General features: G+C 36.0%; 4 protein-coding genes across 5 annotated transcripts; 1 reads left to right on the top strand and 3 right to left on the bottom strand.

Annotated features, from left to right (window-relative positions):
* Positions 1–316: 316 nt before the first annotated feature.
* LOC114535102 (2'-5'-oligoadenylate synthase 3-like) lies at positions 317–6,443 on the bottom strand. Its single transcript, XM_028556485.1, has 8 exons — positions 6,355–6,443; positions 4,946–5,159; positions 4,328–4,414; positions 3,144–3,304; positions 2,145–2,412; positions 1,924–2,003; positions 1,550–1,845; positions 317–725 (listed from the first exon to the last, which is right to left on the bottom strand). Exons 2-8 carry the CDS (start codon positions 5,067–5,069, stop codon positions 590–592), a joined length of 1,152 nt encoding a protein of 383 aa, XP_028412286.1. The 5' UTR covers positions 5,070–5,159; positions 6,355–6,443; the 3' UTR covers positions 317–589.
* Positions 6,444–12,894: 6,451 nt separating this feature from the next.
* Positions 12,895–16,053, bottom strand: LOC114535105 (2'-5'-oligoadenylate synthase 3-like). Its single transcript, XM_028556487.1, has 7 exons — positions 15,936–16,053; positions 15,168–15,500; positions 14,430–14,590; positions 13,957–14,224; positions 13,610–13,689; positions 13,210–13,478; positions 12,895–13,057 (listed from the first exon to the last, which is right to left on the bottom strand). Exons 2-7 carry the CDS (start codon positions 15,496–15,498, stop codon positions 12,922–12,924), a joined length of 1,245 nt encoding a protein of 414 aa, XP_028412288.1. The 5' UTR covers positions 15,499–15,500; positions 15,936–16,053; the 3' UTR covers positions 12,895–12,921.
* An 899-nt stretch (positions 16,054–16,952) lies between these two features.
* LOC114535100 (UPF0573 protein C2orf70 homolog B-like) lies at positions 16,953–19,304 on the top strand. Of its 2 annotated transcripts, none has more exons than XM_028556482.1 (3): positions 16,953–17,076; positions 18,060–18,345; positions 18,858–19,304. In XM_028556482.1, the coding sequence occupies exons 1-3, from the start codon at positions 17,009–17,011 to the stop codon at positions 18,987–18,989; spliced, it is 486 nt and encodes a 161-aa protein (XP_028412283.1). In that variant the 5' UTR covers positions 16,953–17,008; the 3' UTR covers positions 18,990–19,304. The 2 variants fall into 2 exon arrangements, with proteins under 2 accessions (XP_028412283.1, XP_028412284.1); XM_028556483.1 differs by having other exon boundaries at positions 18,732–18,946.
* A 258-nt stretch (positions 19,305–19,562) lies between these two features.
* Positions 19,563–24,087, bottom strand: LOC114535099 (neurocalcin homolog). The gene is made up of 4 exons (XM_028556481.1): positions 23,627–24,087; positions 21,913–21,988; positions 20,929–21,283; positions 19,563–20,249 (listed from the first exon to the last, which is right to left on the bottom strand). The coding sequence occupies exons 3-4, from the start codon at positions 21,279–21,281 to the stop codon at positions 20,054–20,056; spliced, it is 549 nt and encodes a 182-aa protein (XP_028412282.1). The 5' UTR covers positions 21,282–21,283; positions 21,913–21,988; positions 23,627–24,087; the 3' UTR covers positions 19,563–20,053.
* Between the last annotated feature and the right edge of the window lie 3,662 nt (positions 24,088–27,749).

Here is a 27,749-nt window from a genome sequence, read left to right as displayed (position 1 = left end):
ATTAATATATTGACTTTTTACTTTTGACCAGTGAACTGCTTTTGACATATGCTACCGGTTTTTGTCACAATCATGTTGCATGTCATACTATGTATGGCAGTGCTTCCACTTGCAAGGATTTTTCCCGAAGAAAGAAAATCTGCTTATTGCAGAAATCTGCTTATCTGCTTATTGAAATGAAATGTGCAAGGAAATAAAACCTACAAAGAGATGGCAGAGAAAAATGCTTTTAAATGCGGAAGATGCGTGGATATATGCGATTTTTTTGTTTTTATCACTTAAAATATCGTCAAGTCGTTGCCCAACTTGCCTGACGTATTTACTTGTTGACTTTCGTGACTGCTTTTTTCGTGACATATACCTTGTGATATATAATAAAATGCTGGCTAATTAATTTCAATTCGATTTGTGCACGTGCTCTTATCTTTTTATAATACTGTAACGTGAAAACGTATTTTCAAATCCCAAAACGTAAAAAAAAAAATTCCAATGTGTACTAATTCGACGCGCTAAAAGGCGATGAATAAACTAAGCCTTAGATGTAATTCATGCGAGAAAAATAAAAAGATGATCGGCAAATCTGAGTTTCTTAAATCCAACTGTCCGAGGAAACGCCATACATCATTGGACTTTCAAGGACTTCTCTCGCTGCGCGGCGGATTTCTTCCCAAACGAATGGCTCGCACACGTTGTCCATTGGATTAGCTGGGTCCATTACCAACGGCCTGAAAATTGGAAATATTATATGATACAGGTTTTTTGTAATGAAAGCGATTGATTGATCACACCATGTCCATTCGGATATAAATAGTTGTCCTTTGAATCCAAACTATCGCGTAATTCTATGAGAACAAAACAGACAACTGCTGCCGAAGGGTTTTACCCGAAAATGCCAGAATTTTGCGACCTTGAGAAGTTTTGATGCCGGTATCAAAGTTCGTATTCTATTTTCCCTAAGTCTGCCAAATCTATTTGTCCAAATACATCAGTCTTGAAGAACAATTGGGGGCAACAACCGTCTGCCTCATACAGTAATTCTGTACCGATCACCTAGCTGTGATATACGTCTGGTAAAAACTGTTAACAATTAAAATAACATACTAAAAATAGAAAACTTTTCAGTTTGATTGCAAAAATGTTCTAGGGAAAATATAGTTTTTTCCATGTTTACTTTTTACGAAGTTGCTATGATTGTTGCTGTTTCAAAATGTGATTGTTTGGTTTCAAAAAAACATATTTAATACTTCAAAATTGTCTTACGACTCGTTAAATCTCGGTTACCGGGCTCGTGTGAACAGCCCTTAATAAGAAAATACAGAAAATATTCGCACCGAAATTCGCAGCAGAAAGCGCATGTGCGTATTCAGTAACGTAGTCAGCCCGACGATTTGTCCGCTATGCTGATGTTTTGGTGTTCATTGACCGTGAAAACAATGAATTTCTGAAGACATGAATAATTTTGATAACTCAAAATTTACATAGCGGGACAAAATCTTCAGGCTGGCTACGCCACTGTCCGTATTTGACTTTAGACTATGTGGAATTTTACCGTGTGCATTGAACTTGAAATGGTATGTCGTTTACATGATAATTCTCCATCCAAATAACATTCAGAGATTGATATTCATCCAAAGTTTTCATAATTCCATGAAAAGCTTTCAACGTATTAAACCTGCCATCTCCAGTCGTATTTTCCTCCCAAAGATGTATTGTAATTAATTCCATAAGGTATGAATTTGGGATCCGTCGACCAGACGAAAATTCCCGAACCATTTTCTTTTTCCAGTATTTGACAAGACGAATTAAACTTTTTACATTAGGTTGACGATATTCAACAAAGTCCACCTAGGAATTTTCAAGAGGCTATTTCTTGAACCACTAGAGATGAAATGAGCAGAAACATCCGCATGAAATATAGCGTACCTTCTGTTTAGCTAACGCCACGCAATAATACTCCTTGTTGCGCGTGTCAATTTTCATTTTCCGATACAGACTTCGCAGATCTAAGAATGTATGAAGTAAAATGTTTGTTGTTTGTTTTATTGGAGAGTACAATGGTGCTCATTTCTTGAGAATTTCGATAAATTATTATATTCATCAATGTATGAAATAAAACAAGATTGAGTAGTACTATTATTTTATACCTGTAACTTTAAACGTGGGTAAGAGGTCAACATCAATTTTCCCATGTTCTCCCTGAACTGAAAATTTCACTAAGAATCTTGCGTTGGTTAGAGAGTTACGAATTATAGCGAGTTCTGCTCTATTTCTTCTCAACTTTCCTATAACGTCGTTTATAATCGTTGGTAGCTTTTTCCTCAGTTCTTCTGCATCTTCCACTTCATTCAAAACCATGACAAGATCAATGTCGCAATTCCCTTTGACAGCCGTCCCTTTCCCTAGCGATCCTCCCTAGATAATGCAATAAATCACCTTTTTTTTCACCCAATCTGAATTGAGAATGTCGAGCATGAAACGTGATGGGACAGCTGCTTCATTAAGCCCGGTTTCCTTTTGTCGTGAATCATCTTCACAGATAAGAAATAGCCCGGGTGTGATTTTGTCTTTTCTGTACGGTCATTGTTCACTGGATACAAATAGAAATGTTTTTTAATCCATATATGTTATTCACGAGATTGCAGGTCAACCTTGAGACCGAGGGAAATATTTCCCTATATGGACCGACTAAACTGGTAAATAATAGATTTGTTTTCTTTAATTACCGCCCCCCGTGCGTGCGTGTTTTTAAATCTTGCGCGGTCCGTACGGCCTCATACGGACCGCTCGCGTAGCCAATCAAATTGCAGGAAACGCTGAAATATGAATTCGGATCGCAAGAAAGAAAATAAATCCTTAATATTTCCTTAAATATTTTGATTCTCTTTCCAAAATTTTAGACTTTTAATCTCGCTCTTTAATAAAAAATGTTCGTAACCCGCAAAACGTGCAGTCGTGCAGATTCCTTTATACGCACTACAAATTTATCAGGTCGCATTTTGTGCGTGTTCAACCGCGCCCTGGAGCATAACGTGTCCTATGTTTGTCATATTACCCTAGTCGATTGAAGAAAATACCAATTTTAGTTCGCAGTAGACGAAACGTGGTTTGTATTTGTTCGGTGGTCATTTGTGGAAGTGGAATACCTTGACAATTTTATCAGGCCTCATTTCTTGGTGTAGGAACCTGCATATTTTGTCAATTAATCTTCCCATTTCTGCGTTAAATTCATCGGTAGGTTGTAATTTCTCTGCAATAAATCTGTTAAGATCTTTGAGACTCACGGGGCTGCGAAAATCTACGGTATCTAAAAATAAAGACCTTTTCTAAAATAAATGCAATTTTTAAGTAAATTAAGCCGGTGGTTGGGTATTTTCCATTCAGCTACATTTTTCATTATTTTCTCAGTTCCACGTGCAAACGTCGGTATTATCTCGACAACTTTCTATCAAACTTCCACCAATCACGTTGTCAGTTTGTTGTCTGGCCCAAGAACCGTTTTACAGAAAATGCAGTAGGAGAGAGGAAAATATATGGATGAAATGGGCTAGTTGGTCAAACAAACAAACTTGTGTGTGTTACGATGGAAGTGTACATGCGGTTACGATCGAATACAACAGATAATCAGCAATGATGTAATTTTACCATATTGCAAATACATGGCGACAGGGATGGCGTCAAAGAGACGAGTGCGCATGCATTTTGCCCCAGGGGGCGAAACTGCGACATTTTGCCGAGAGATGTATCGAGCAAATTTGCGTTAACAAATTTTATCATTACCTGCAGCAGCGTTTTAGTGCCTTTGCCATTGTATGAACCATCTTACATACAGTTTAAATGAAGTATTAAGGGACAGGGTAGCCAGGACAGGGTAAATTTAGCCAAATATTTTTGCTATAACCTTTGTTTTCTTTTTTCGAAAGTGCTAACTACAACAATATTTGGCTTCTTTACTCAGTAATCCGGCAACCAAGTTTAGGGACCGTGTTTTTCCTAGCGAGAATATGTTTCGAACAAATGTTGCTATTCTGTTTCACAGGCTGTTGTTGGTCCAACTAGCCTACCACGTCTTAAATGAATGTGATAGAAAGACGATATTATTAATGATGACTCTTTGACGAACAAAAAATAATTAAATTATCGGGAAACTTATTTTTGAAAAATTTTTTTAAACATAGGAGAGGAATCATAGAACCGATAGGTTTAAAAACGTCCGGTAAAAGGTTAAGCATCCTCCCTTGCACAACCTCTTAGGATTTTCGCGCCCGTTTGTTTGTTTCAAAACATATTTACAAAATACTGCAGTAATTTGGAGTTCCATTATTATTACCTGTACTCCGTTCCCTTAGTTCTTTTACACCTCCATAGACTGCCAAACCGCCTGCCACAAGTGCTCCAGCGCCGACTATTTTTTCAACTAAGTCCAAAGTAGTACGTGAATTATTGCCATTTGGGGACCCTGATTTCAAGAGGTCAGTGTCGGTCTAAAACATTGCCTTACAGCGCGAGGTAGGAAATAATTTGCTGTACCGCGGGGGGCCTAAATTTGCAACTGATGACAACTGATTGGGTGAACGAACTAGGTAGAGTAAAAAAGTTTCTGGATTCTGAAAATAAGCCTTATTTTCTGAATATACTCCTTATACCGGAATTGGTAAACATGTTTTACCAACACACACACACCATGCAACGCTCAGGCTAACAGAACAAATACATCACCAGTCTTACAAGGATGAATAGTTCGCTTGTAGTTGTTTACATGGTTTTCACTGCCTCTTTGGGGTATTGGAATGGCAATAGGAAGAACTTTTGGAAACTATGACATTAGTATTTTTACCCCACTTCGTACTATAGTGACCATGTTGGAAAAATTTCCCCCTATAAGTATGTTCAAGGATTTGTTTGTTTACATACATGGAAAGGCCGAAGGGTTTGGTTGTTTACTTACATCGGGAAACCGCACTAGCGGAGGCAGTTTCCTCTCTCTCCTTCCCTGTACAATTTGCTTGATGGACGTTCTTAATCAAGCGATTGGTAAATGACTTGCGGCACACACCACAGGAGAATTCCATTTTGTTGCTTGCGATATTTGAAGGATGTTTTTACTCTTTAGTCACACTAAAGTTCAGTTTGAGAGCAACGCACAGCCTCACACAGCAAGTCTGCAAGAATTGAATAAAAACAGTTAGAGAATTAGCTACGTTTCACTCGGCCAATCAGCGTCCTGTATTTTCATGCTCTATATCTCATAGGGTCTGAAATTCATGATAATTCTATCGAATTATGAGTGATTTCTTGAATTCATTATCAACTCTATAATAGAGTCACTAATGAATTCAATCCCTTGTGAAGTTCTAATGAAGTTAAGGCTTATCTATTTCTCGGGACTCTATATCCCATATAGAGCTCGCATGATCATGCTCTAACACTTACTATAAAAAGCAAATTAAACAGGTAAAAGAACAATGTTCATATGTAAAGAAAGTTGATGGCAAAGAAATTCGATGCGAACAAAATGCGACGTGTAACCTGGACCTTTGCATATGTAGACCACGTGCAGTGACCAACAAGTTATTTGCCAGTTAATTAACAACGCGCGCGCGCTTATCAGATGCAACGATCTTACGATTGTGACGTCATTTAACACTCAACCTGATTCCGCACTAAATGGAAATCGTATATCTTATATAATCATGTTAATATGGATTTTTCCCCAACGAATATTGTACATCTTGTTAAAAATTCTCCGATTTCTAACGCTTGCGTCACATATTAGCTATCACCAGAAACATGAACGAAATGTATAACTTCAAAATTCTCGTAAATATGCACTCGTATAATAGACGGGTTATTTTTGTTTACATTATTTGCGCGGACATTTGATATTGGACCATCTAATTATGCGAGCAAATGTTTTGTACATGCGAGTACATGTTGTAAAATAACCGATGAATGTCGGAGTTTTGAACAAATAATGTTCAAGCAAAGTATTGTTAAAATATATAAACAAAGTTTACTCATGGATAGACCACTTTCTAGTAGTGTAGTAGTGTGGTTTTATTTTTTCATGACCTTTGCGCCATGGCTTTAGCAAGGCTCCTAAATCTGGCCTCAATATATCCTCAATACTTGAAAGTCTACTTCACATTCAAAAGCGCAGGACGAGCTCATTTTTGAGGGCTGAGCATGTAGGGTGCATGTACGATGGTTAATTGATTATTGTGGGTACCGACACGTGTCTTAAATATCACTTAAATATAAATTTTTAAGTGATATTTAAGATATTGTTCTGTTTACATTAGATATTTAAGTGTGCAGTAGAATATACATTGTTTCAACAAAAATTTCAACATTTACCTCTTCAACTTTGCCTATCCTCTTATAATCTTACATCTATTTTGTTTGCCACTACTATACTAAACGTTGGAATAGTCGCCTGACCAATTTCAAGCAGTGAGACATCTGGTATATTATGTCAATTCTGTGATATTATATTCACCAGGCATGTCGCGATGGATGATGCGAATTCAGTATCATGTGACGGGGGTAAAAACCGTCAACATTTCTGGCACTGTGCCTCTATCTTTCAACACACTGCAAACTTCAACAAAACTAGTAGTATTTAAGGTTAGTCGTGACTCGTGACTTACTTAAAAGGATTATGTTCACATCAGTCATTCTCCCTGGTTTCAACAAATTTTAGAGCCCTGGAGAGTGAAAGTATTCCTTTTTATTTTTTTTCTTGCTGTCCGAATTCATATTTTAGCATTTCCTGCAATCTGATTGGCTACGCGAGCGGTCCGTGAGGCCGTACGGACCGCGCGAGATTTAAAAGCACAGATATATATATATATATATATATATATATATATATATATATATATATATATATATATATATATATATTATATATATATTGTTTATCAATGAATGTTCTCCGGATTTAAAATTGTTTTTTATTGAGCTTTCGACTCGGTACTTCGAGTCTTCTTCAGAATATCTAAATTATTTACATGTGTATAGCTTTATATATTTAAGTTTCGCGCTGTTCTTTAAGACTCTGTATACGTTGAGAGCGTCTGATTGGTTGTTTTGAAGTTGATCTGATATGAGTGGTAGTTGGGGGATGCGTTGTCATGGTTGACTGCATTTCGTTGTCAGGGATGGTCGCTGTGGAATGATTAGATTGTTGTGTATCAGATGCGGGTGGATTTAAGTTATTATTAGTTATATTAATGTGATTATTGATAGAGTCCTTACGTTTTGTCTTAAGTTGCAGATAGACTACAGGAATATCAATATGTCTGTTAATAGTATTGTCGTCTGTACTAAACCAAGCTTCTTTGAATTCACGTGCGTGTTTTGTTCGTGCTCGTCCTAGTAGTTCAGTGATCTTATTTTCTGAATATACTCCTTATACCGGAATTGGTAAACATGTTTTACCAACACACACACACCATGCAACGCTCAGGCTAACAGAACAAATACATCACCAGTCTTACAAGGATGAATAGTTCGCTTGTAGTTGTTTACATGGTTTTCACTGCCTCTTTGGGGTATTGGAATGGCAATAGGAAGAACTTTTGGAAACTATGACATTAGTATTTTTACCCCACTTCGTACTATAGTGACCATGTTGGAAAAATTTCCCCCTATAAGTATGTTCAAGGATTTGTTTGTTTACATACATGGAAAGGCCGAAGGGTTTGGTTGTTTACTTACATCGGGAAACCGCACTAGCGGAGGCAGTTTCCTCTCTCTCCTTCCCTGTACAATTTGCTTGATGGACGTTCTTAATCAAGCGATTGGTAAATGACTTGCGGCACACACCACAGGAGAATTCCATTTTGTTGCTTGCGATATTTGAAGGATGTTTTTACTCTTTAGTCACACTAAAGTTCAGTTTGAGAGCAACGCACAGCCTCACACAGCAAGTCTGCAAGAATTGAATAAAAACAGTTAGAGAATTAGCTACGTTTCACTCGGCCAATCAGCGTCCTGTATTTTCATGCTCTATATCTCATAGGGTCTGAAATTCATGATAATTCTATCGAATTATGAGTGATTTCTTGAATTCATTATCAACTCTATAATAGAGTCACTAATGAATTCAATCCCTTGTGAAGTTCTAATGAAGTTAAGGCTTATCTATTTCTCGGGACTCTATATCCCATATAGAGCTCGCATGATCATGCTCTAACACTTACTATAAAAAGCAAATTAAACAGGTAAAAGAACAATGTTCATATGTAAAGAAAGTTGATGGCAAAGAAATTCGATGCGAACAAAATGCGACGTGTAACCTGGACCTTTGCATATGTAGACCACGTGCAGTGACCAACAAGTTATTTGCCAGTTAATTAACAACGCGCGCGCGCTTATCAGATGCAACGATCTTACGATTGTGACGTCATTTAACACTCAACCTGATTCCGCACTAAATGGAAATCGTATATCTTATATAATCATGTTAATATGGATTTTTCCCCAACGAATATTGTACATCTTGTTAAAAATTCTCCGATTTCTAACGCTTGCGTCACATATTAGCTATCACCAGAAACATGAACGAAATGTATAACTTCAAAATTCTCGTAAATATGCACTCGTATAATAGACGGGTTATTTTTGTTTACATTATTTGCGCGGACATTTGATATTGGACCATCTAATTATGCGAGCAAATGTTTTGTACATGCGAGTACATGTTGTAAAATAACCGATGAATGTCGGAGTTTTGAACAAATAATGTTCAAGCAAAGTATTGTTAAATATATAACAAAGTTTACTCATGGATAGACCACTTTCTAGTAGTGTAGTGTGGTTTTATTTTTTCATGACCTTTGCGCCATGGCTTTAGCAAGGCTCCTAAATCTGGCCTCAATATATCCTCAATACTTGAAAGTCTACTTCACATTCAAAAGCGCAGGACGAGCTCATTTTTGAGGGCTGAGCATGTAGGGTGCATGTACGATGGTTAATTGATTATTGTGGGTACCGACACGTGTCTTAAATATCACTTAAATATAAATTTTTAAGTGATATTTAAGATATTGTTCTGTTTACATTAGATATTTAAGTGTGCAGTAGAATATACATTGTTTCAACAAAAATTTCAACATTTACCTCTTCAACTTTGCCTATCCTCTTATAATCTTACATCTATTTTGTTTGCCACTACTATACTAAACGTTGGAATAGTCGCCTGACCAATTTCAAGCAGTGAGACATCTGGTATATTATGTCAATTCTGTGATATTATATTCACCAGGCATGTCGCGATGGATGATGCGAATTCAGTATCATGTGACGGGGGTAAAAAACCGTCAACATTTCTGGCACTGTGCCTCTATCTTTCAACACACTGCAAACTTCAACAAAACTAGTAGTATTTAAGGTTAGTCGTGACTTGTGACTTACTTAAAAGGATTATGTTCACATCAGTCATTCTCCCTGGTTTCAACAAATTTTAGAGCCCTGGAGAGTGAAAGTATTCCTTTTTATTTTTTTTCTTGCTGTCCGAATTCATATTTTAGCATTTCCTGCAATCTGATTGGCTACGCGAGCGGTCCGTGAGGCCGTACGGACCGCGCGAGATTTAAAAGCACAGATATATATATATATATATATATATATATATATATATATATATATATATATATATATATATATATATATATATATATATATATTGTTTATCAATGAATGTTCTCCGGATTTAAAATTGTTTTTTATTGAGCTTTCGACTCGGTACTTCGAGTCTTCTTCAGAATATCTAAATTATTTACATGTGTATAGCTTTATATATTTAAGTTTCGCGCTGTTCTTTAAGACTCTGTATACGTTGAGTTCAGTGAACTACTAGGACGAGCACGAACAAAACACGCACGTGAATTCAAAGAAGCTTGGTTTAGTACAGACGACAATACTATTAACAGACATATTGATATTCCTGCAGTTTATCTGCAACTTAAGACAAAACGTAAGGACTCTATCAATAATCACATTAATATAACTAATAATAACTTAAATCCACCCGCATCTGATACACAACAATCTAATCATTCCACAGCGACCATCCCTGACAACGAAATGCAGTCAACCATGACAACGCATCCCCCAACTACCACTCATATCAGATCAACTTCAAAACAACCAATCAGACGCTCTCAACGTATACAGAGTCTTAAAGAACAGCGCGAAACTTAAATGTATAAAGCTATACACATGTAAATAATTTAGATATTCTGAAGAAGACTCGAAGTACCGAGTCGAAAGCTCAATAAAAAACAATTTTAAATCCGGAGAACATTCATTGATAAACAAATATGCCTGGATTACAAATTTTTAAACATATATATATATATATATATATATATATATATATATATATATATATATATTTATATATATATATATATATATATATATATATATATATTAATATATAATATATATATATATATATTATATATATAATATACGCCAGCATATATACAATAGTTAATAAAGCGAAAGTAAGTTCAATTCGTGACGTCTAAAGTATGTAGTGTGACGCAAATGCAAGTGTTCTGACGCGCACAAGAATTTTCAACAACACTTCGATGTTCAATTATGTGTAATTGATTGCACCTTTTTTTTAAACAGCAATGTATAACATAGCTATTAGTTGTGGCGCTGTAAAATATTTTTCGAATATTTAACATTTCTGCGCCCCCAATAATAAGGGCGATAACCACCACACATGTAGCCAAAACCTCTGTTACTACACGCCACAATTAGGATGCCCAAAGTGATCAATACACGCCAAGCCTTCATCTTGAGTAGTGAAACATGTAGTAAGTAAGCAAGGTTTAATAGCCAATTTCGTTAACTCTTAGGGGTCATTTATTGGAAGCCTTGTTCATAACAATGGCGATGTCTGATAAAGGCGTTTGACTTTTCGGTCGCTAACAATTACAATTGTTTGCCAGCAACGTCCAGCAATGAATCAAAACGTTTATTTTCATCGTGCCTTAAGCATCAATTAAAAATGCAAATAAAAGCATCAATTTTCTCCTGTTTCGTTCACCAGTAAGACGGTTAGATCATAGTTAAATCAACTAATCCTTTTTAAGGTGTTTCATTTGACGGTGCATGGCAATCATTGGCTCTTAATCAATCATGACAATTCATCCAAAAAATTAGCCACATTTCAGTATAGTAGGCTATTTGATTTGTAACTGATAAAATCTAGCTTGTTTTTTACTCTTTCAAAAACAAAAACATAAACAAAAGACATAGCTAAACTTCAGCTCATATTCATCTAGAGTTGGAGTGAACTGTTCTTGATGTTTTAAGAAGTATAATGATTCAAAATGTAAATAAAGAATTACGAATTGTAAATTAAACCAGGATTTTCGAAAAAAAAAATTATTTTTGGAAATGACAAACCTTGATGTAGTAACCAGTAAATTGTTCTAATTCACTATCTTTGGCCGGTCAGTCTTCGTTCAGATTTGCAAATATCGACTGCCAAAGCATCAACCCGTCTGTATTAAGACACATTATAAGTTCACCTCTTTTAAAATTGTCCTCCAATATTTCTGATTAGGAATATGAGCCAGCTGTTTCAGTGGAAATCTGAAAACAAGGATTTGGCTCCTTGAAAACTGCATTCCTGCAGGATTTGTAAAATCGAATCAAAGTTATGTAGATAAGTCGAATTTTTCATCAGTTCTGGCCGGAGAATGTAAGAAACGTGTTGTTACGGTTCTAACGGTATCAAGATAAACATACTTACCTACCAAATCGTTCAGTCAATTTAGTTAAACACCGTTTTATTGTTCGTATTGGGTATATCAGCAGACAGCAGCTAACACGAGTAAACACTTTGTAAATGTGATTTTCTTTATTTCAGTCAGGCACAGCGCCAATTCTTTCATCAGCTAATAAATAGAAATTTTTAATACCAATTTTGTTGTTTGGATCCAATACTTGTCATCTGATGTTGACGTTTCAAGGTTGATAGTATATCTCATAACTTTTTGTGTAGTTTATTTCATGCATTTGACCAAATTTGTTGAAGACCTATTAATTGACATACAACCCACAAAACATGCTAAAAAATTATAATTATTACGGTTACACAAATGTTAAATTACAGTACATAAGTATTCTCTGAGAGAGTGGGTAGGCGACCTTGTGACTCATTCAAGGTAACCTTCAACGTTGTATACAAACCTTATATTAATCTTATATACTACTATCATTCAACATCAACCCTAATTGGTTGTTTTAGGTCTTAATTAAAAGAGTCCATACCCATGGCAATTAAGGCTGCTATACTGATGCTATAATGACAAAATCCATTGAGCATTGGGAGTCAGTCACCATCATTGCGAGATAGAAAATGAATGATTTTTTTGTGAATTCACAGATTGGTCGTGAAAAATAACAATAGGTCATATGTATACGTGGCCTCTTGAAAAAAAGTTCTGACAAACAAGCCGCGTTCCTTAAATAAAACATAATAAATTGGGTGAAAGTAAATTGGTTTAAAATTGACAAGACCTTGCTAGGGTCCAATATACTGGAGTGTATTCAACTTGGGAAAATTCGAATATATCGAAATTAAAATTATGGTATAATCAAACCTAATAAGGTCGATTATACCGGAAACTGGTATATTGAGACGGCTCATTTTCGATTACTGAGTCTCGATTTCGAGTTGACCGCCACTGGATGTATGATGTAACATGAAACCAAAGAGATTGCTTAAACAGCTATAGAAGCAATAGTGCAGGCGTTCCTACAGAGATATCAGTAACGAAACAGTTAAATTTATTAAAACAGGTTCAATCTTAAGATTAAAAGCCATTAGGAACATTTAAATTTTTCATGAAATTTCTGCGTGAAAATTAAAGTGTGAAAAATGATGAGTTGCTATTTCCAATTGGTTGAAGAAACATCATCCATCATGAGACTCTTTAGGACTTCTTTTGCTGCTCTGCTAATTTCCTCCCAATCAAATCCACTGCACACATTGTTCATTGGGTTAGCCGGGTCCATTACCAACGGTCTGAAAAATTGAAAATGCCACGATTTAGTTTTCTTGGCAAGGGATTAAACTGATCGTTATTTATAACGTAGCTATGTTCCATCATGGTAGAGTAATGGTTTATTACAGCGACGTATTAGCACCCTGTAGATTATAAAAACGTAATTTTTTACCCTTGTTTTTTTTCACTGTCAGACGAATTCATTGTCCAAGTAACATGCAGAGACTGGTAGTCCTGCAATGCTTCCATGACTCCACGAAAGGCCTTCAACGTATCAAATGTCTTAGGTCTTTTGTTTTCTTTCCAAAGATGTATTGTAATCAGTTCCATAAGGTACGAATTGGGAATTTTTCCACCAGGCGTGACCATTTCCTTTTTCCAGTATTTGACCAAGCGAATTAAATTTTTCACATTGGCTGGTTGCCTTCGAACAAATTTCACCTAGGATTTCCCCAAAAGATTATATTTCTTGTTTAGTGTAAAAATGACACGACTTTAAATTCAAAGAGAAAAATAAATTTCCACTGTGTCTCTGTGCAGAATAGAAAATATTGTGGAAATTTATAGTTTACCTTCTTTTCAGCTAACGCCACACTATAATACTCCTTGTTTTCCTCGTCATTTTTCATCTTGCTGTAAAGACTTTTAAAATCTAATATCAAGCAAAACAATTATAGTTGAATGAATAGCCAGCAACACGACAAGTGTTTAATGCATCAAAAAGATTATTTCGGATACATTGCACATATTTGACAATGTGAATGTTCAGAGCCAAATACTAAACAAATTTATAGTTCATTTCACTGACTGCTTTTTGCTTTCATGAATCTATCACACACATTATTTTCATTAATATAATATTGACAAAGCTAGGCGTACTCCTTAAGAATTCATTTCACTAAAATATTTTACACTGTACCTTTACACTTAAACGTGGGCAGAAGATCAACATCTATATTCTTATGTGTGCCTTCGACTGAAAACTTCACTAAGAAGGATGAGTCTGTCAAGGAACCGGGAACAATGGTGAAACCTGCTGGATATCGTTTTAAATTAGTTTTGATCTCCTCTGAAATACTTGGTAGCTTCGTTTTGAGGTCTTTTGCATCTCTCACATCATTTAAAATCACAACAAGATCAATGTCACACTTTCCTCTAACGGCTGTTCCTTTGCCCTGTGATCCTCCCTGCATGGATAATGAAATCTTATTTTTCTCGGCAACGATGGGACATCAATTAGAACTCCTTAGCATGCTATTTTCAGTCTCACTCATGCAAAATGAATTACGAATTTTATTATTAACTTTAAAACCAATTTGCGAACTTCCAAATGATGTCTGAAACAATTTTGTCACGTTTTACAAAATCTTCTGTAAAAGTGTATGCAAGTACCTTTACAACTCGATCGGCTTTCATATGTTTTTTAAGAAACTCGCATATCTCTCCGACCGTTGTCTTCATCTCTTTTTTAAATTCTTCAGTTGGTTGCAAATTATATGCGATAAAGTTGTTGAGTTCTGCAGCTGTGACGGGGCTCCGAAAATCTACGATATCTGACAGAGAGAACATAATTATTAAGTAGAATAGTTTCGATAAAACTGCATGAGGAAAAATATCTCTAGTTTTTTTCTTGGCAAATTAGAAGTTTGCAAATTTGTTTACAATTTTAGTAACCCAATCAGAATAAATATAAATATTGGTATTAAAATGTAAACAAAGTTGCCGATTTGCTTAAGACAAAATTTTTTCTTGTTTTGTTTTTGTTCAATCGCCAGTAATCTGTCTCTATCTAAGTTAAAGCCCTAACACTTATGCGCCAATCAACTTTTATATTAGGTTGTGTTTTAAATTTAATGTTTCACGCTTAAAAAGCTGTAAATTTTAAAGTTCTTCAATTACTCTGCTATCAAGTTTGAGTATCAACATCATTATATATTCGCCTTTTTTTGCTGCAACGGCTTCGCTTTTATTGCGAATAGCCATTTCTCTGAAATTTTGTATTTAAAAAACAACAACAAAAAGCTATGGCTATGGTCACCGGCCAGTGACTAGACAGAGACAGTGTATCTTGACCAATCAGAATGCAGGAAAACCGGTAGTCACCTCGATATTTATACTAATCATACTTACTCGGAGTCGGAGTAGGTGGAAACATAGATGAAGTTTGTTTCTTCTTTTTCGGTCTCTTCTTTCTTTTTTTCTTGATCGTACAGTCGACTACGTCTCTTTTATGCTGCTGCATTGAGTTATAATGTACAAAACACCTGCTGCATAAATCACAAGGGAACTTGCATTCGTTTGAATGCAAAATTTTGAGGTGTTTTGTCAAGTTTGGGACGATCGTGGTACATCCAGGGACTACACACGGTTTCTGAGCAAGTTTATGAGAATGTACGTGATCAACAGCCTTCTCGATTGACGGAAAGCTCCGAGAACAGTGTTGACAGATAAAACTATTCATATCTATAAGATCAATGCAAACAAAGCTAAATTATGTGTTTTACATCGGGATTGTACTGTCAAAATTTAATGAAATAAAAATGAATTATATTATGTGGATGTTATATAGTCTGTTGACTTGCAAAGTATATGAGCAGCAATTCAACTAAAGCCAATGCAGTAATATACTTCATCAAAAAACAGACTACATTCCTTACATCAAAAGCAAATTGCGAAATTTAAAAGTTTTTTTGTAATTTCAACGGTTTGCCGAATCGAGCAATTTTTGCCATAATAGGCAGCTCCGTAGGATTTCAAAAATCCTGGCGGATTTTTCTCCACTAAAATTTTAGGCTTTCTATCAAATACAATACAAATATTTATTTCTTTGTATACTCGGTTACCGACATGGTGTGAATGCACTTTACAGTGATATATAGAAGATATATTAGGTCTTACCTGAAAATTTACCCTTCGTTATAGCATAAGTAGAAAACACTTTCGGTTTTAGCAAATTTTAAGGCTTTTAAAGTTTCGCTACAGTAGAATTTGTTGTTGACAAACGGTATACTTTACTTTCGATATATGATTTTTGACGTGTTATGTATAATGTATTACTGATCATGGGATTCCCCTGATCTAATATTCTGACCATAACCAGTCAATTTTTGCGCGATAATTTTAACACGAAAAATTTTTCGGCCAATTGTCAAGTGTCAAAATAGTGTTATAATTTCTCGGTTTTATTTTGTCACATCGTAGGAAATGGTTTGCAATGCATTCACAATTAAGATAATTGCAAAATGGCTTTATTTATGGAATTAAATTTTACTTGACGAGTTTTTATGACTTGTTGACTTCCTTGTTTGAACAGTGAACATGATTTTCTTTGACAAGTTTATTTCATTATTTCCAATAAATTCTAATCTTAATCTGCTTCCTCACAAAAATAGCGAACTTTCCAGCAACACTAATGAACGAAATAAAACGAAAACGCATTTATTTTGGGTAGTCGAGTTTAAAGATGGGTTAACATATTCAATCGCAATATCTCTTAAAATATCCTGTCCGGTCGGAATATATATTACGATTTCAGTTACTATATCTCTAAATGAATAAGAGATAAAGTTTATGTTCTGTGAACATTATGTTCATGGAAATTCAAAACATGCGAAGTTTGTGTAATTTCCAAATCAAGGATCCCTAATGTTATGAGCAGAACCGATGCACAGAAGCCGCTGTAACCGTAATTAATCACAATTCACAAACGAAGTTAGAATTCTGTTGCTCATATGCATTACAAACGCTTGAAATGCTAGTATTGTCGAACTGATATATGCAAAGCACATATATAAATACTCGGACTTCGTTTTGTTTTACCTCCTTTGAAATGACATGAAATGAAACCTAATCACTGAACAATATAATTAATAAATTCATGTATCCATGGTGATGGCTTGATATGGGTTTCCACCGGTTATAAACAAAACGAGGTATCTTAAAATCGCTCCAAACTTCGCCACATTTGAAGAATGCAGAACAAACTCCCGGTAGTAACGACAAATCCAGAAATCTATAGACATCCAAGACATCTGCCAGGGTAAGTTTAACAAGATACTCATTCAATAAGCGACATGCAGGCCAATGGCAATGAGCCGAGTTTAGTTAGGGTTTTAACGGTTCCTATTACGGCATTTAGAAGCTTTGGAACTAATATAGACGAATTTTAAACTAGGAGAACTAATATTAAGGTTGTATTGGCCTATTTTGTATTATATCATTGGTTGTATAAGCTTAGACCTGCAGATCTAATTTTTTTCTGGCTTTGAACAATAAATTAAACTAGATCTTTAAATTTCTGTAATAATCCCACCACAGCAATACCTGGGATATAGCCCGGGCTATTATTACGCTACGCTGAAAATCTTTTTAAAGCGAGGCTTACTAGCTTCTACTATGCTTACTAGAAAATCTATTTGAAGCTATGCTAGTATCTCAAACACGGCTTAAAAGATATTCTAAGAAGAGATTGCTCTGAGAGGCGTGATGTTCCAAATGGACTAGATTTGAATCATAGTGACCTATGATTCTAGCCAATCCGGCTTAAGGGTCTGTTCAATACATGATCCGGCTTATCCGAGATTAAACGAGGTGTAAAATGACTTCGAGGTATGGAAATAAGTAAATCATAAGATCGATTCCTGGCAGGGTTGTTGTCATCCCGGTGTCCTAGCGGATATAGTCCCCCGCAGAAATTGTCTACCCGGACACTACCCGCTAGCGGTTATGTCCCTCCGGACTTGGATTTTGATTTTAATACCTCGATAATATCAACCCCGGATCAGTTTAAACTAAATAACTACTGGGGTTGTTATTCAGTTAAATTTCTGGGTAGTATGATACTGTTTTCTTGTAACACTTGGAGAATCAACTATGGAAAATTTAGATTTTTAACATTTCCTTATCCCTGTAGAACTAATGTAGTAAATAAAGAGTGATAATATAGTGATAGTTAAGTAATTCATTCTCCAAATAAGATTGAATTTTTATATAATGTGTGATATTATTCCGTGTTTTATTCAGTTACACTGGTCACGTCCATCAGGAAAACTTTCAATATGGCGAAACGTACGGCAACACCTCAGCCAGATTGCTATCAGAATATCGCGCCACAAAACTGCAGGACAGTACTCTGGGTATGAACGGAAGAGGAGGTGACGCCCAGCTACCATTTCCGACATATTACGATCACGACCCGAGTCGCGTGATGGGAACACGCCCAAGAACCTGGGAACGATGGCAGCCGCAACATAAATTTGATCTCCTGAATACTAGCTCACGCGAACGAGAAATCAGAGACTTTAATAAGGTACTTTACTGTTTTTTTGTTTACTTCACTGTTTTTTATTTGTATGTCTGTCGGAGCCGTTAACATAAAGTTATTAATACTTTCTCTTGGCCTTTTCTCTATCTACACTGGACCACTAGTTTAACATTTTTTAAGACGATAAGGGCCTGTTTACATGGAGTGAGACAGCGAGTTATCCCGGCTAGGCGAGATAAAAGGCGCATCACATCAGAGGCTTAACCCGATTAGTCTTTCATTATATGCAGTTTTCACCTCGCCTAGCCGGGATAACTCGCGCTATGTCAGTAAACAGGCTCTATAATACAAACTACAACAGTTCATTATGGAATACAACTCTACCTATATTTTAGCAACATTTTTCATCTGATATTCTTTGATCTTTATAGAGTGGGATAAAAACAACGAAAGCTTATTGTAAAATACTTCTAACACATGATAGTTGAGCTTTAATTTTACACGTTTCTCCAATCATTGGAATTTGTTTAGATGTAAATATTTCGTGTGGTTTTTAGGCCGCTCAACAACATCGCGAACAATACAAAGATCACAGTGGAAGTCGTGTTCCCGTTGATATTTTCGTTCAACCCAACATTTCATACCCAACTAGTGCTCCAGTTGGACAAAGGCATAGTTATTCAACATGAATGCAATATTTCTACTCTTAGGCTCTAATGTTTCCAAGATAACATGCATGTTATTTATCTGTAAAGGTGGACCAAATCTTGATATTTTGATGCATATATTGCATACTGTACACTCTAGAAGTGTAACGAGATAAACATCTCAAAGTGCTTGGAGCGATGTCGTTGTGTCTGACGTCTGAGATATTCATCTAACATTATCTCATTGTTTTTGTTGATTTTCGATGTAAAATATCGAGAAAAAGTTTCTTGATATATACGAACAACCCAAAATATAAACAACAGACCCTACAATGTTATTACCAGCGATGGAAACATATGTGATATCATATTGATTGGGATTACATGACGTTCCTCTCTAACAATACAGCAATGGCGGTCAATTCAAAAATGGTGATATTATTATTATTTAACAAAAGAAAGATGATACGCGAGCTCTCTGATCGTATGATCGTCCTATGAGTATTAATTCTAAGTTGACATAATTATAGGTGTTGTGTTTCAAGTAAAGAGTTCACATAAACATGTTTACCTGAATTCAAAATTATGTATTTTGGCAGGAGATCGATAGCCTATAAATCGGATTTATTTTTTTATGGCAACGCCTTAGTAAGATAAGCATGTTTATCTCGGATATTTTGAATTTTTGCGACCACACTCGCAATATTTGGCGAGTCAAAGGCTAGACTTGCGACTTTGATCAGCAGCTACAAATCATGAAATCAACATGGCAAATTCAAATTGATGACGATGTGTTTGTTCCCAAATTTTTAACTATAAGCTTAGTCATTCACGTCGGCAACGTGATGTAAAATCACAGGTCAGGGCTTTCTAGGGGAGGGATATTTGTGGAGGAGGTGATGATATGATACGAGTAACGTAGCTTTAAGATAAATTTTTAGTATATGAATTATATATGATATTTAGAAATTTACGTAGAACTAGATGTTTGCCTCAGAACCCCAAATTTCTTTGAAAATCTCTTCGAAAAAAGTGTACACGAGATGAAAAGGGGTTACATTTTCAAGTGTAATTTTAAAAAGTTGGCTTGCTTTGCTTTCGACAAACTATATGCTGTGCAGCATGGAGGCTAAATCATTGTCAACTTTAGCTCCTTCAAGAAACTCCTCCAAAGATAGCTTTCCATCTGCGTTCTTGTCCACGCGTTCAAATATATCGTTCGCCATATCCGCCGCACAATGCTCGTCATTCTCGCTGCCAGATAACTTCTCGATTGCTGTCAGTATATCCAGTAATTCATCTCTGTTGCAAGAGAAATAAAGTCAGTGGTAGATTTAGAAGAGTTATCCAAGGGGAGAGAGTGCCCCCCCCACACGCGAAGGAGGTGTGCTTGTGCGTTCAAAGGCACGAAAATGGGCAAATCGTGCTGCAACGTCAAAATGAAATTTGCTTTGACATAATGCACAATTAATCGCCCTTCCTCTAAATTTACAATAGGCAGGTTGAATTTGATTTTTTTAGCCTGGGTTGCCCTCCGTTTGTCCATGTACTACAGGGGTGCAGACCTCTGTAAGACCCCCCCCCTATAAAAGTCCACCACGAAGTAATACTCCATTAATCATATAAAAGAATAGAAGAAAGTGTGTAATTGTAATTTGTTTGTAAACACAATAAATGTATGATTGCGCAGATGTGTCTACACGCACGCTTGCCATAAATATAACCACTTTTACAATCAGATCTAGATCTAGATCACAATGAATACTGCGTGATCTTTGATCCATATAGTTCAAAGATGTGTTTGAAACGGATGTGTAATGCTATCATATGGATATGATATCTCTAATACCACCTAATATGGGATCATTTTCAACCAAAGCCAACGGTTATGGGATTAACGGCCAGGGTAAAAACCATTCAACTTTTAATTCTATGAAATATCTAGCGTTATCAAGCAATAACAAAGCCAGATTCGTCGTACCTCGTTATATAACCATTTCCATCAATATCGTACATATTAAATGCCCATTTCAATCTGTCATCCATATTGCCCCTCTTCATGACAGACATGGAGACGATTAACTCTCGAAAGTCCAATACTCCGTCTCCATTCTCGTCGAAGACGCGAAACGTGTGTTGAGCGAACTCTGATGGGTCTCCATCCGGAAAAAATTTCGAGTAAAGTTGTTTGAAATCGTCCACTGTCATCGCTCCGGTCTTACTGTTCTTTTTAAATTCTTTGTAATAAGCTTTGATTTCTTGCTGGCTAAAAGTCGTCGTTCTCGCCAGCTCGTTGAGATCTCGTGGTTTCAGCTTGCTTTGCTCTTTTCCCATCCCTATAAAAGCAATAATTAAAAGAGATACGTCAAACGTAGATTTTCTACATAACAAAGACCTCGAGCTTTGTGTTTATATAGCCGCAAACGGCAAAATTCATTTCGAATTTTCAATTATGATTAAACACTATTGACAAAAATTATCGACATGATAATGCAAAAAATCTACCTCAAATCTATAACTCGACCTTAGCCGTTTGCAGTTTGCTGTATTGTTTAAAGTAAAATTCTGAAAAGGAACTGTACTAATTTAATTCATAATTTAGGTCCCACTATTTTTCATTGCTTTACCTCTTGTATTCATCCTAAATTTACTCACAAATATAAGATAAATTTGAATCCCAAATCCTAAATTTACTCATGCACAAATATAAGATAAATTCATATCGACGTAAATAATGAAAATCTTCGTTCAAAAAAAAAAGCGTAGTATTGGCAGGTCTATCCATTCGCATAAATGTAAGGCTTGTGAAGAAACGATTGACAGAACAATTCCTCTGTAAAATTTAAGCAGGTTATTTAGTAAACAGGAAAGCAACACAAAATACAAAATATTGTCCTAAAATAGACGTTGAATGGTTTTTCATCGCATAGGTTTAGAGGAACTACCTCAACTTTAATACATATACCTGGAGTTTTAAAGAAATCTACACAGACCAGCAGACTCTTTTCAATTCACCACGCCAAAATGCTCTGTCCCAAAGCCTACAGTATAAGAATAAATCTGCAACATCAGTTGGCCGACAGGTAGATCAGCATCATTGTTGAATTGATACATACATTGTTGCAAATGAGTCACATTTCGATTAAATATCACAATGGTTACTAATTGGAGCAATCACGACAATCGTAACTAATTGCCCACGAGAATAACGTACATAATTGAGGCTAAATGGCATTATAACAAATTGTGGCGTTAATCTCAATTCTCTAGACATATCTTTGCCGAAAAACGAAGCAGGCTTAATTATTTAGAACGATATTTCCCCACCCAATTGTAGACGCTGCAGACTATTATCAATCATAGTGACGCGTCAAAGATAGCTAAAAGTAAAAGATTGATTATATTTGAAAAATGTAGACTCAATATTAGACGATATTATGACATTCCCAAGTTGGGGTATCGTTTATCGTGGCCACTGCACGTCCAATTTCATAGTTGGAGTATTTTTGTCCGACATATGAAATGCAGATTGAAGTATTCTAATGCAAACGAGTTAGCGGTATGCACGATGCGTGTACGAAAGAATTTTAATTGCAGATTTGTGATCATGCTGCATAACATAAACAACATCAAAATATCCGGTTACGGTAAGTCATGCCATTAAAACTGAGGGTGCGACAATGTGGGCGGAAAGTCGATATGGACGCATGAAAAACGTTTATCTACATTAGGGTAAATCTATGCGATCCCCTGTTTGAGAGTAGATTTCAAATAGGTTGTCTAAAGTATGCAAATAAGGCGCTATTCATGTCACGAATAAAAATCCTTCCTTGACCAGATTGCAACCCCACGGCAATTTAACACTCCGCGATTAGATTACAAGCAATAAATAGCAAATATTGTGTGTCGCATTTTAGTTTTAACCACGGTCATTATTTTACTTTATTGCTGTATTAAATATTGGACATATGCTTCGTTTCTACCGATTCTAGAATAGATATGACAGAATTAAATACTTAAACCACTTGTAATAATAAATAAATTAACACCAGACACATTTCGTAATGCTTTAATGCGTTTTAGGTTTACAAAGAACAGCGATGCTCTCTGCACTTAAAACGCTTGTTGTTATTTTTGAGAATAGAAATATTGCTTTATAGTAACTATCGTGTAGTAACAGGCGGAGTAGAGTTCTGCACATGCTGATCCGCAATCGGCACTACATCATAGTACACATTGTATATAGCTTGATATATTCTAAAGCGGCCTTGAGACATTGTCCATTTCCATACAATCGTCATGGATTGTTGGAGTGTTACATAACATATACGTGTAAAGCATTCTCGAGCCGAAAATATACGAAATATAATCATTTTGAAGTTTAGGTCTCGCATTGAAGACAAATCTTTAGAGCTTTTATAGTTTCGTCGAAATATTCAAATTCACTTTTATTTATTTATATTTTCATTTGTACTTTATCGCTCGCCTCGATTCCAATTGGTTCTAAGATTACCTATGGCACGACCTCATATATCAACGCTGTATTGAGCTGTAAGCGAACCGTTTCCTTATAATATGCACAAGAAATTTATTTCCACAAAGCTAAGTTTATTAATTCAAGGCAGTACGTGATCATATTCGTGTCAAACGTATTACATATGAATGAGTACAAATCTTACCGTTCACTAAAACTCTGATACAACCCCAACTTTGTTCTGCAAGTTTCTTGGACGATGCGAAGCGAGTTTGTTGTGTTTGTGGTTCTTGAATTTCATGAAATCATAGTTAAATATCTGCTGATTAATATTTTCGTGGACATCGAAATAATCTTGATCCGTCACACACTTTATCTCACGACGGGGGAGTTGTTTTGCTTTAATTTCCGTTCGTTCAATCTTGTTGCTATGTGTTAGGATAACGACCCGCGCGAAAAAAAAAAACGTTCAAAAGTCGATCGAACGCTTTGACTCATGAATAATCAAAGATCTCATCCACGCTTGGCTCCAATCTGTTTAATTAAAAACGTGTGGAGCTCCGGAGGTTGAGAGAACCTGATTAAAAGATGCGGTAATTGATTGATTTATTAACGAGTTCTTCTATCCACAGTCGCTTGATGTAGGTTGTTGACTTTGATAACACTCTTAGGTTTGCATTTGCTTTGCGCAAAGCACGCGCGGTATGCAAATTAACGTCAAGATGTGCGTCTTGACATGTTTCCATGGAAACGAAATGGAACGTTATCAGATGGTATAACGTAAAACCAATATACTTGGTTGGGATGGATATACAATCTAAAATACACGATACCTCTTCAAAGCTCAAAGTTTATAGACTTATGGAAATAGAGCACTCTAATCTGCGTCTTCCAGAGTTATTTGCCTGAAAACCTTTGCCAGTTCCGAGGAATAATTAGGGAAGGAGGCAGTGCCCAACCCGCCTGATAAGGCTGTGTTACAAGCAGCCTGTACTTTTGCCAATTGACCTTGTGACCAAACTAACGGAAAGACAAAAATTCTCGGCGTTTCAACCAAAGGGACTTCGTCAGGAGAGTGGGTCGAGACTTTTTATTGGTGTAATTCAAGCAGCTGTTCCACATTTGAATCCATACATCTTATCTTATGGAAGGTTGAACAGCCCAAACTATGGAATTAGGAGAACTTTGCTAAAATAGTTGCTAAAATACACATAACCGCTTCCCCTAAAACCCTTCTTCAGTGCTGTAGGAGAACTGACTTTGCAGAAAGCTTTAAAACATTTACTCGTATACTTATTTACAGAAAGAAGAAATTAAAATCATTCAAGCCACAACTAAGATTAGGCGAACGGCAAAGAATCTTTATGTAATTTTAACATGCACTTGTTGTTGAAGACTTGAAGTGCTTACTTTAATGGATCACAGTGGTTCTTTGTATTAGGCAAATTAATTGCCAAACAAAACCTTTTTAATAAAGTAGAGATGGCTGCGCCGTCGACGTGTCACTTTGCAAGAAAGAGTCATTCAAGTCATTTATTTTTAACTGCTGTGGTGTCCACATTTAGGCTGCCAGGATCGCGATGAAGTTGCAAATCTTCTTGCAAGTTATAGTCAGGCGTGCAGTTCGGTAACTTAGGTTTAACAGTGAAACAATTTATGCTTTAGATATTTCGCTTCTATCAGCTGGGATGATATAAGCGAGGTACAGTTATAGCCACGATGTAGTTACCATCACTATATATTTCTGATTTCTTTTTTAAAAGCTTGCTTTTTTAACTTATCCTCCACAACAGCCTTTAGCGTCATTATGCAAACGAAAAAGCTTACACTGATCTAATACAGAGTAATGGAACCTAACCTAAGCACAACAGCTGGAGTAGAAATCATTTGGAACTGTTTGCTACATATTTCACCCGGCTTTGTGGAAAGTTTACGGACATTGAAACCAATAATATTTTATGCAACATCAAAATTTATTTCTACGACACGAAAGTGACAAAACTAACACGCATTTGTTAGTTCTACATTAATTCTACATGTAAAATACTACAGCAAATGAAATAAAGTCGTGTTCATCCGTCATTTAACCAAGACCAATATCCTTTCTTGAAATCAAGCAGTTCAGCCACGGAATATTTTGCACTAAATAACAGAAAAAAAGTTCATTTAAAACTTACAATCTTCATTGGGAGTTAAAAAATATAAGCAGAGTCAGCGGGGAATGAGCTTGGTGTATACTTTATCTAAGACCAACCTATCGGTATTTAGATCACGTACAGGAAATTCGACATAAGTGCAGGCCTATTGTCCGACCTTCCCCCTCTTCCCATAGCTACGGTCTTACCTTGTGGTATGAACAGGCATTGAAGCATCTTCTTCCACATGGGTGACTAATGGTGCGACATCGGGTACAGAACCGTGGTACATTTATACAGATCCTCATTCTGACTCGAACTCGCTTAATCTTCCACACGAAGCGAGGTCGTTGTCCACGATAGCCTGGGATGTAGAACTTGTATCTCACGGTCACAAATCTGATCACAAAGCGACATATCCTCCTGAAGCCACATCGACGCTTCTTGCAAACACAACGATAGCATCGTCTGGGCAAGCAAATACGTTTACATCCGCAGCTCCTACACCAGAACCTTCCCTTTCTATAGTTTCTGCAATTTCCAAAACCTATAAACATATAATATAACAGATATATACATGACGTCATGCTGTTATCTTTGAATTAATAGTATGAATCAGCGTTGCATATAATAAGTACTGAAAATATACATCTATGTTATAATTTAAACATATAAAAACAATGTTTGAATATATGATTTAATAGATAAAAAAAAATTAAAGATATGAAAACAATGTTTGACAGCGTTGAATGACAATTTTACCGAACAAAAATCTTTTCAACGTAAAAAATTACTACAATTAAAAATTACTAAAATTTCTCAAATTAAAAATCAATCAGTCGTACACAAAAAAGCTAAACCAGGAAAATTGTTATGTTATGAAAAAATGTTTTAATGGAATGAATGAATATCATCTTTGATTGCAAATTGATTTTCAGAGAGGTCCTGGAGACCATCCTAGGAAATGATATTATTCCATCTTTCAAAATTTTAGTAATTCATCCACAAACTTCTTTTGCAAAACGATTGAGCAGAGCGTATCTCTAATTATTATACTCTCAGATGAGGCGTTTAATACTGAATCCTCAACTCCAAGAAAACATGGTCTGTTTAGGCAAAGCTAAAGAGATTTAGTTACGTAATTGGTCTGAATCTACGACTCGGTACTGGAACAATTGCAATAATTTTTGCCAAGATAACAATAATGAAATGACTATATCGAGAATTTCAGGTAATGAGTTTTGAACCCTTCAATAGCACCCGAGGAAAATTCTGGGCACAATTGATCTCATTATGATGCACAAAATTCTCAAAACACGTCAATGAAGATGATCATCTACATCAAGAATATTACTGACCTCGTTTCTCGGTCTGGTCATTCGCAACTTCAACGGTTTCTTCTGGGCAAAGGAAAATTAAATGAAATTCATTAGCATGTTCTACGTATATCATGCATGTACTCATAATTGTAGTAAGGGTGAGAGGTTTAGCTTGCACTCATTTTGGAAGATAACCATGTAAAAGAACCGTAACGCTAGATTTCAGACTGCATTGTATCATCTGCATGCATACTAGGGAGAGTACGTAGGAGGAACACGTGTAAAAACCTATAATAGAGCCTTAAGAAACACGATATTTCTAATATCGCGTTAGGAAGTAATTCCATTGAATGTGTTACAATACCTTCATCTTCTTCAGTCTCTTTATCTTCGTTTTCTTCGTCAGCTTCAGTCTCTAGCTCTTCGTCGGCTTCCGTTTTTTCTTCGTCAGCTTCCGCGTCCACTTCGTCTCCTTCCGTCTCCTCTTCATCGGCTTGTTCCTCGTCGGCTGCGACGTCCGTCGTCTCAGGCTGATCTATCATCTTCTCGCTATCAGCGACTGCTGGAGTTTCCTCCTCCGCTGCAGCGACTGTAAATCAATGAAAAAAACGTTGGTCTGGGCTTTTGTCCGGCACGATTTTACCTACAGACTTAAAAATCTCACAAACTCTCAAAAAGATGCTCTATATTATGCTGGTGGAAAAAGTTGTCGTTCTGAAGATTTTGCAATTGCTTGATTATTCTTTTGATAAATCTTTACCACGTTTCATGCAGCGGTTCTATCTAACATTATGCCATCTATCGCTGAATCGACTCGTGTGAATAGGGAAAGTGATGTATCCACAATTTTATTCAGAGGAAGCACGGGAAACCT

Source organism: Dendronephthya gigantea, unplaced genomic scaffold (assembly GCF_004324835.1).
Source record: "Dendronephthya gigantea isolate DGI-Jeju-01 unplaced genomic scaffold, DenGig_1.0 000110F, whole genome shotgun sequence".
Taxonomy (NCBI): domain Eukaryota; kingdom Metazoa; phylum Cnidaria; class Anthozoa; order Malacalcyonacea; family Nephtheidae; genus Dendronephthya; species Dendronephthya gigantea.
This window is presented reverse-complemented; position numbering and strand designations above follow the sequence as displayed.

Coding starts and splice junctions, on each gene's coding strand:
- LOC114535102 (XM_028556485.1), bottom strand. CDS start 5,069: ATGGAATTCTCCTGTGGTGTGTGCCGCAAGTCATTTACCAATCGCTTG. Junction 2,413..3,143: donor GGCCTGATAAAATTGTCAAG/GTATTCCACTTC, acceptor TGCATTATCTAG/GGAGGATCGCTAGGGAAAGG. Junction 2,004..2,144: donor ACCCACGTTTAAAGTTACAG/GTATAAAATAAT, acceptor ATACATTCTTAG/ATCTGCGAAGTCTGTATCGG.
- LOC114535105 (XM_028556487.1), bottom strand. CDS start 15,498: ATGAATAGTTTTATCTGTCAACACTGTTCTCGGAGCTTTCCGTCAATC. Junction 14,591..15,167: donor TCCACCTACTCCGACTCCGA/GTAAGTATGATT, acceptor TCTCTCTGTCAG/ATATCGTAGATTTTCGGAGC. Junction 14,225..14,429: donor AAGCCGATCGAGTTGTAAAG/GTACTTGCATAC, acceptor TTATCCATGCAG/GGAGGATCACAGGGCAAAGG.
- LOC114535100 (XM_028556482.1), top strand. CDS start 17,009: ATGCAGAACAAACTCCCGGTAGTAACGACAAATCCAGAAATCTATAGA. Junction 17,077..18,059: donor CATCCAAGACATCTGCCAGG/GTAAGTTTAACA, acceptor TGTTTTATTCAG/TTACACTGGTCACGTCCATC. Junction 18,346..18,857: donor AAATCAGAGACTTTAATAAG/GTACTTTACTGT, acceptor TGTGGTTTTTAG/GCCGCTCAACAACATCGCGA.
- LOC114535099 (XM_028556481.1), bottom strand. CDS start 21,281: ATGGGAAAAGAGCAAAGCAAGCTGAAACCACGAGATCTCAACGAGCTG. Junction 20,250..20,928: donor GGAAATGGTTATATAACGAG/GTACGACGAATC, acceptor CTCTTGCAACAG/AGATGAATTACTGGATATAC.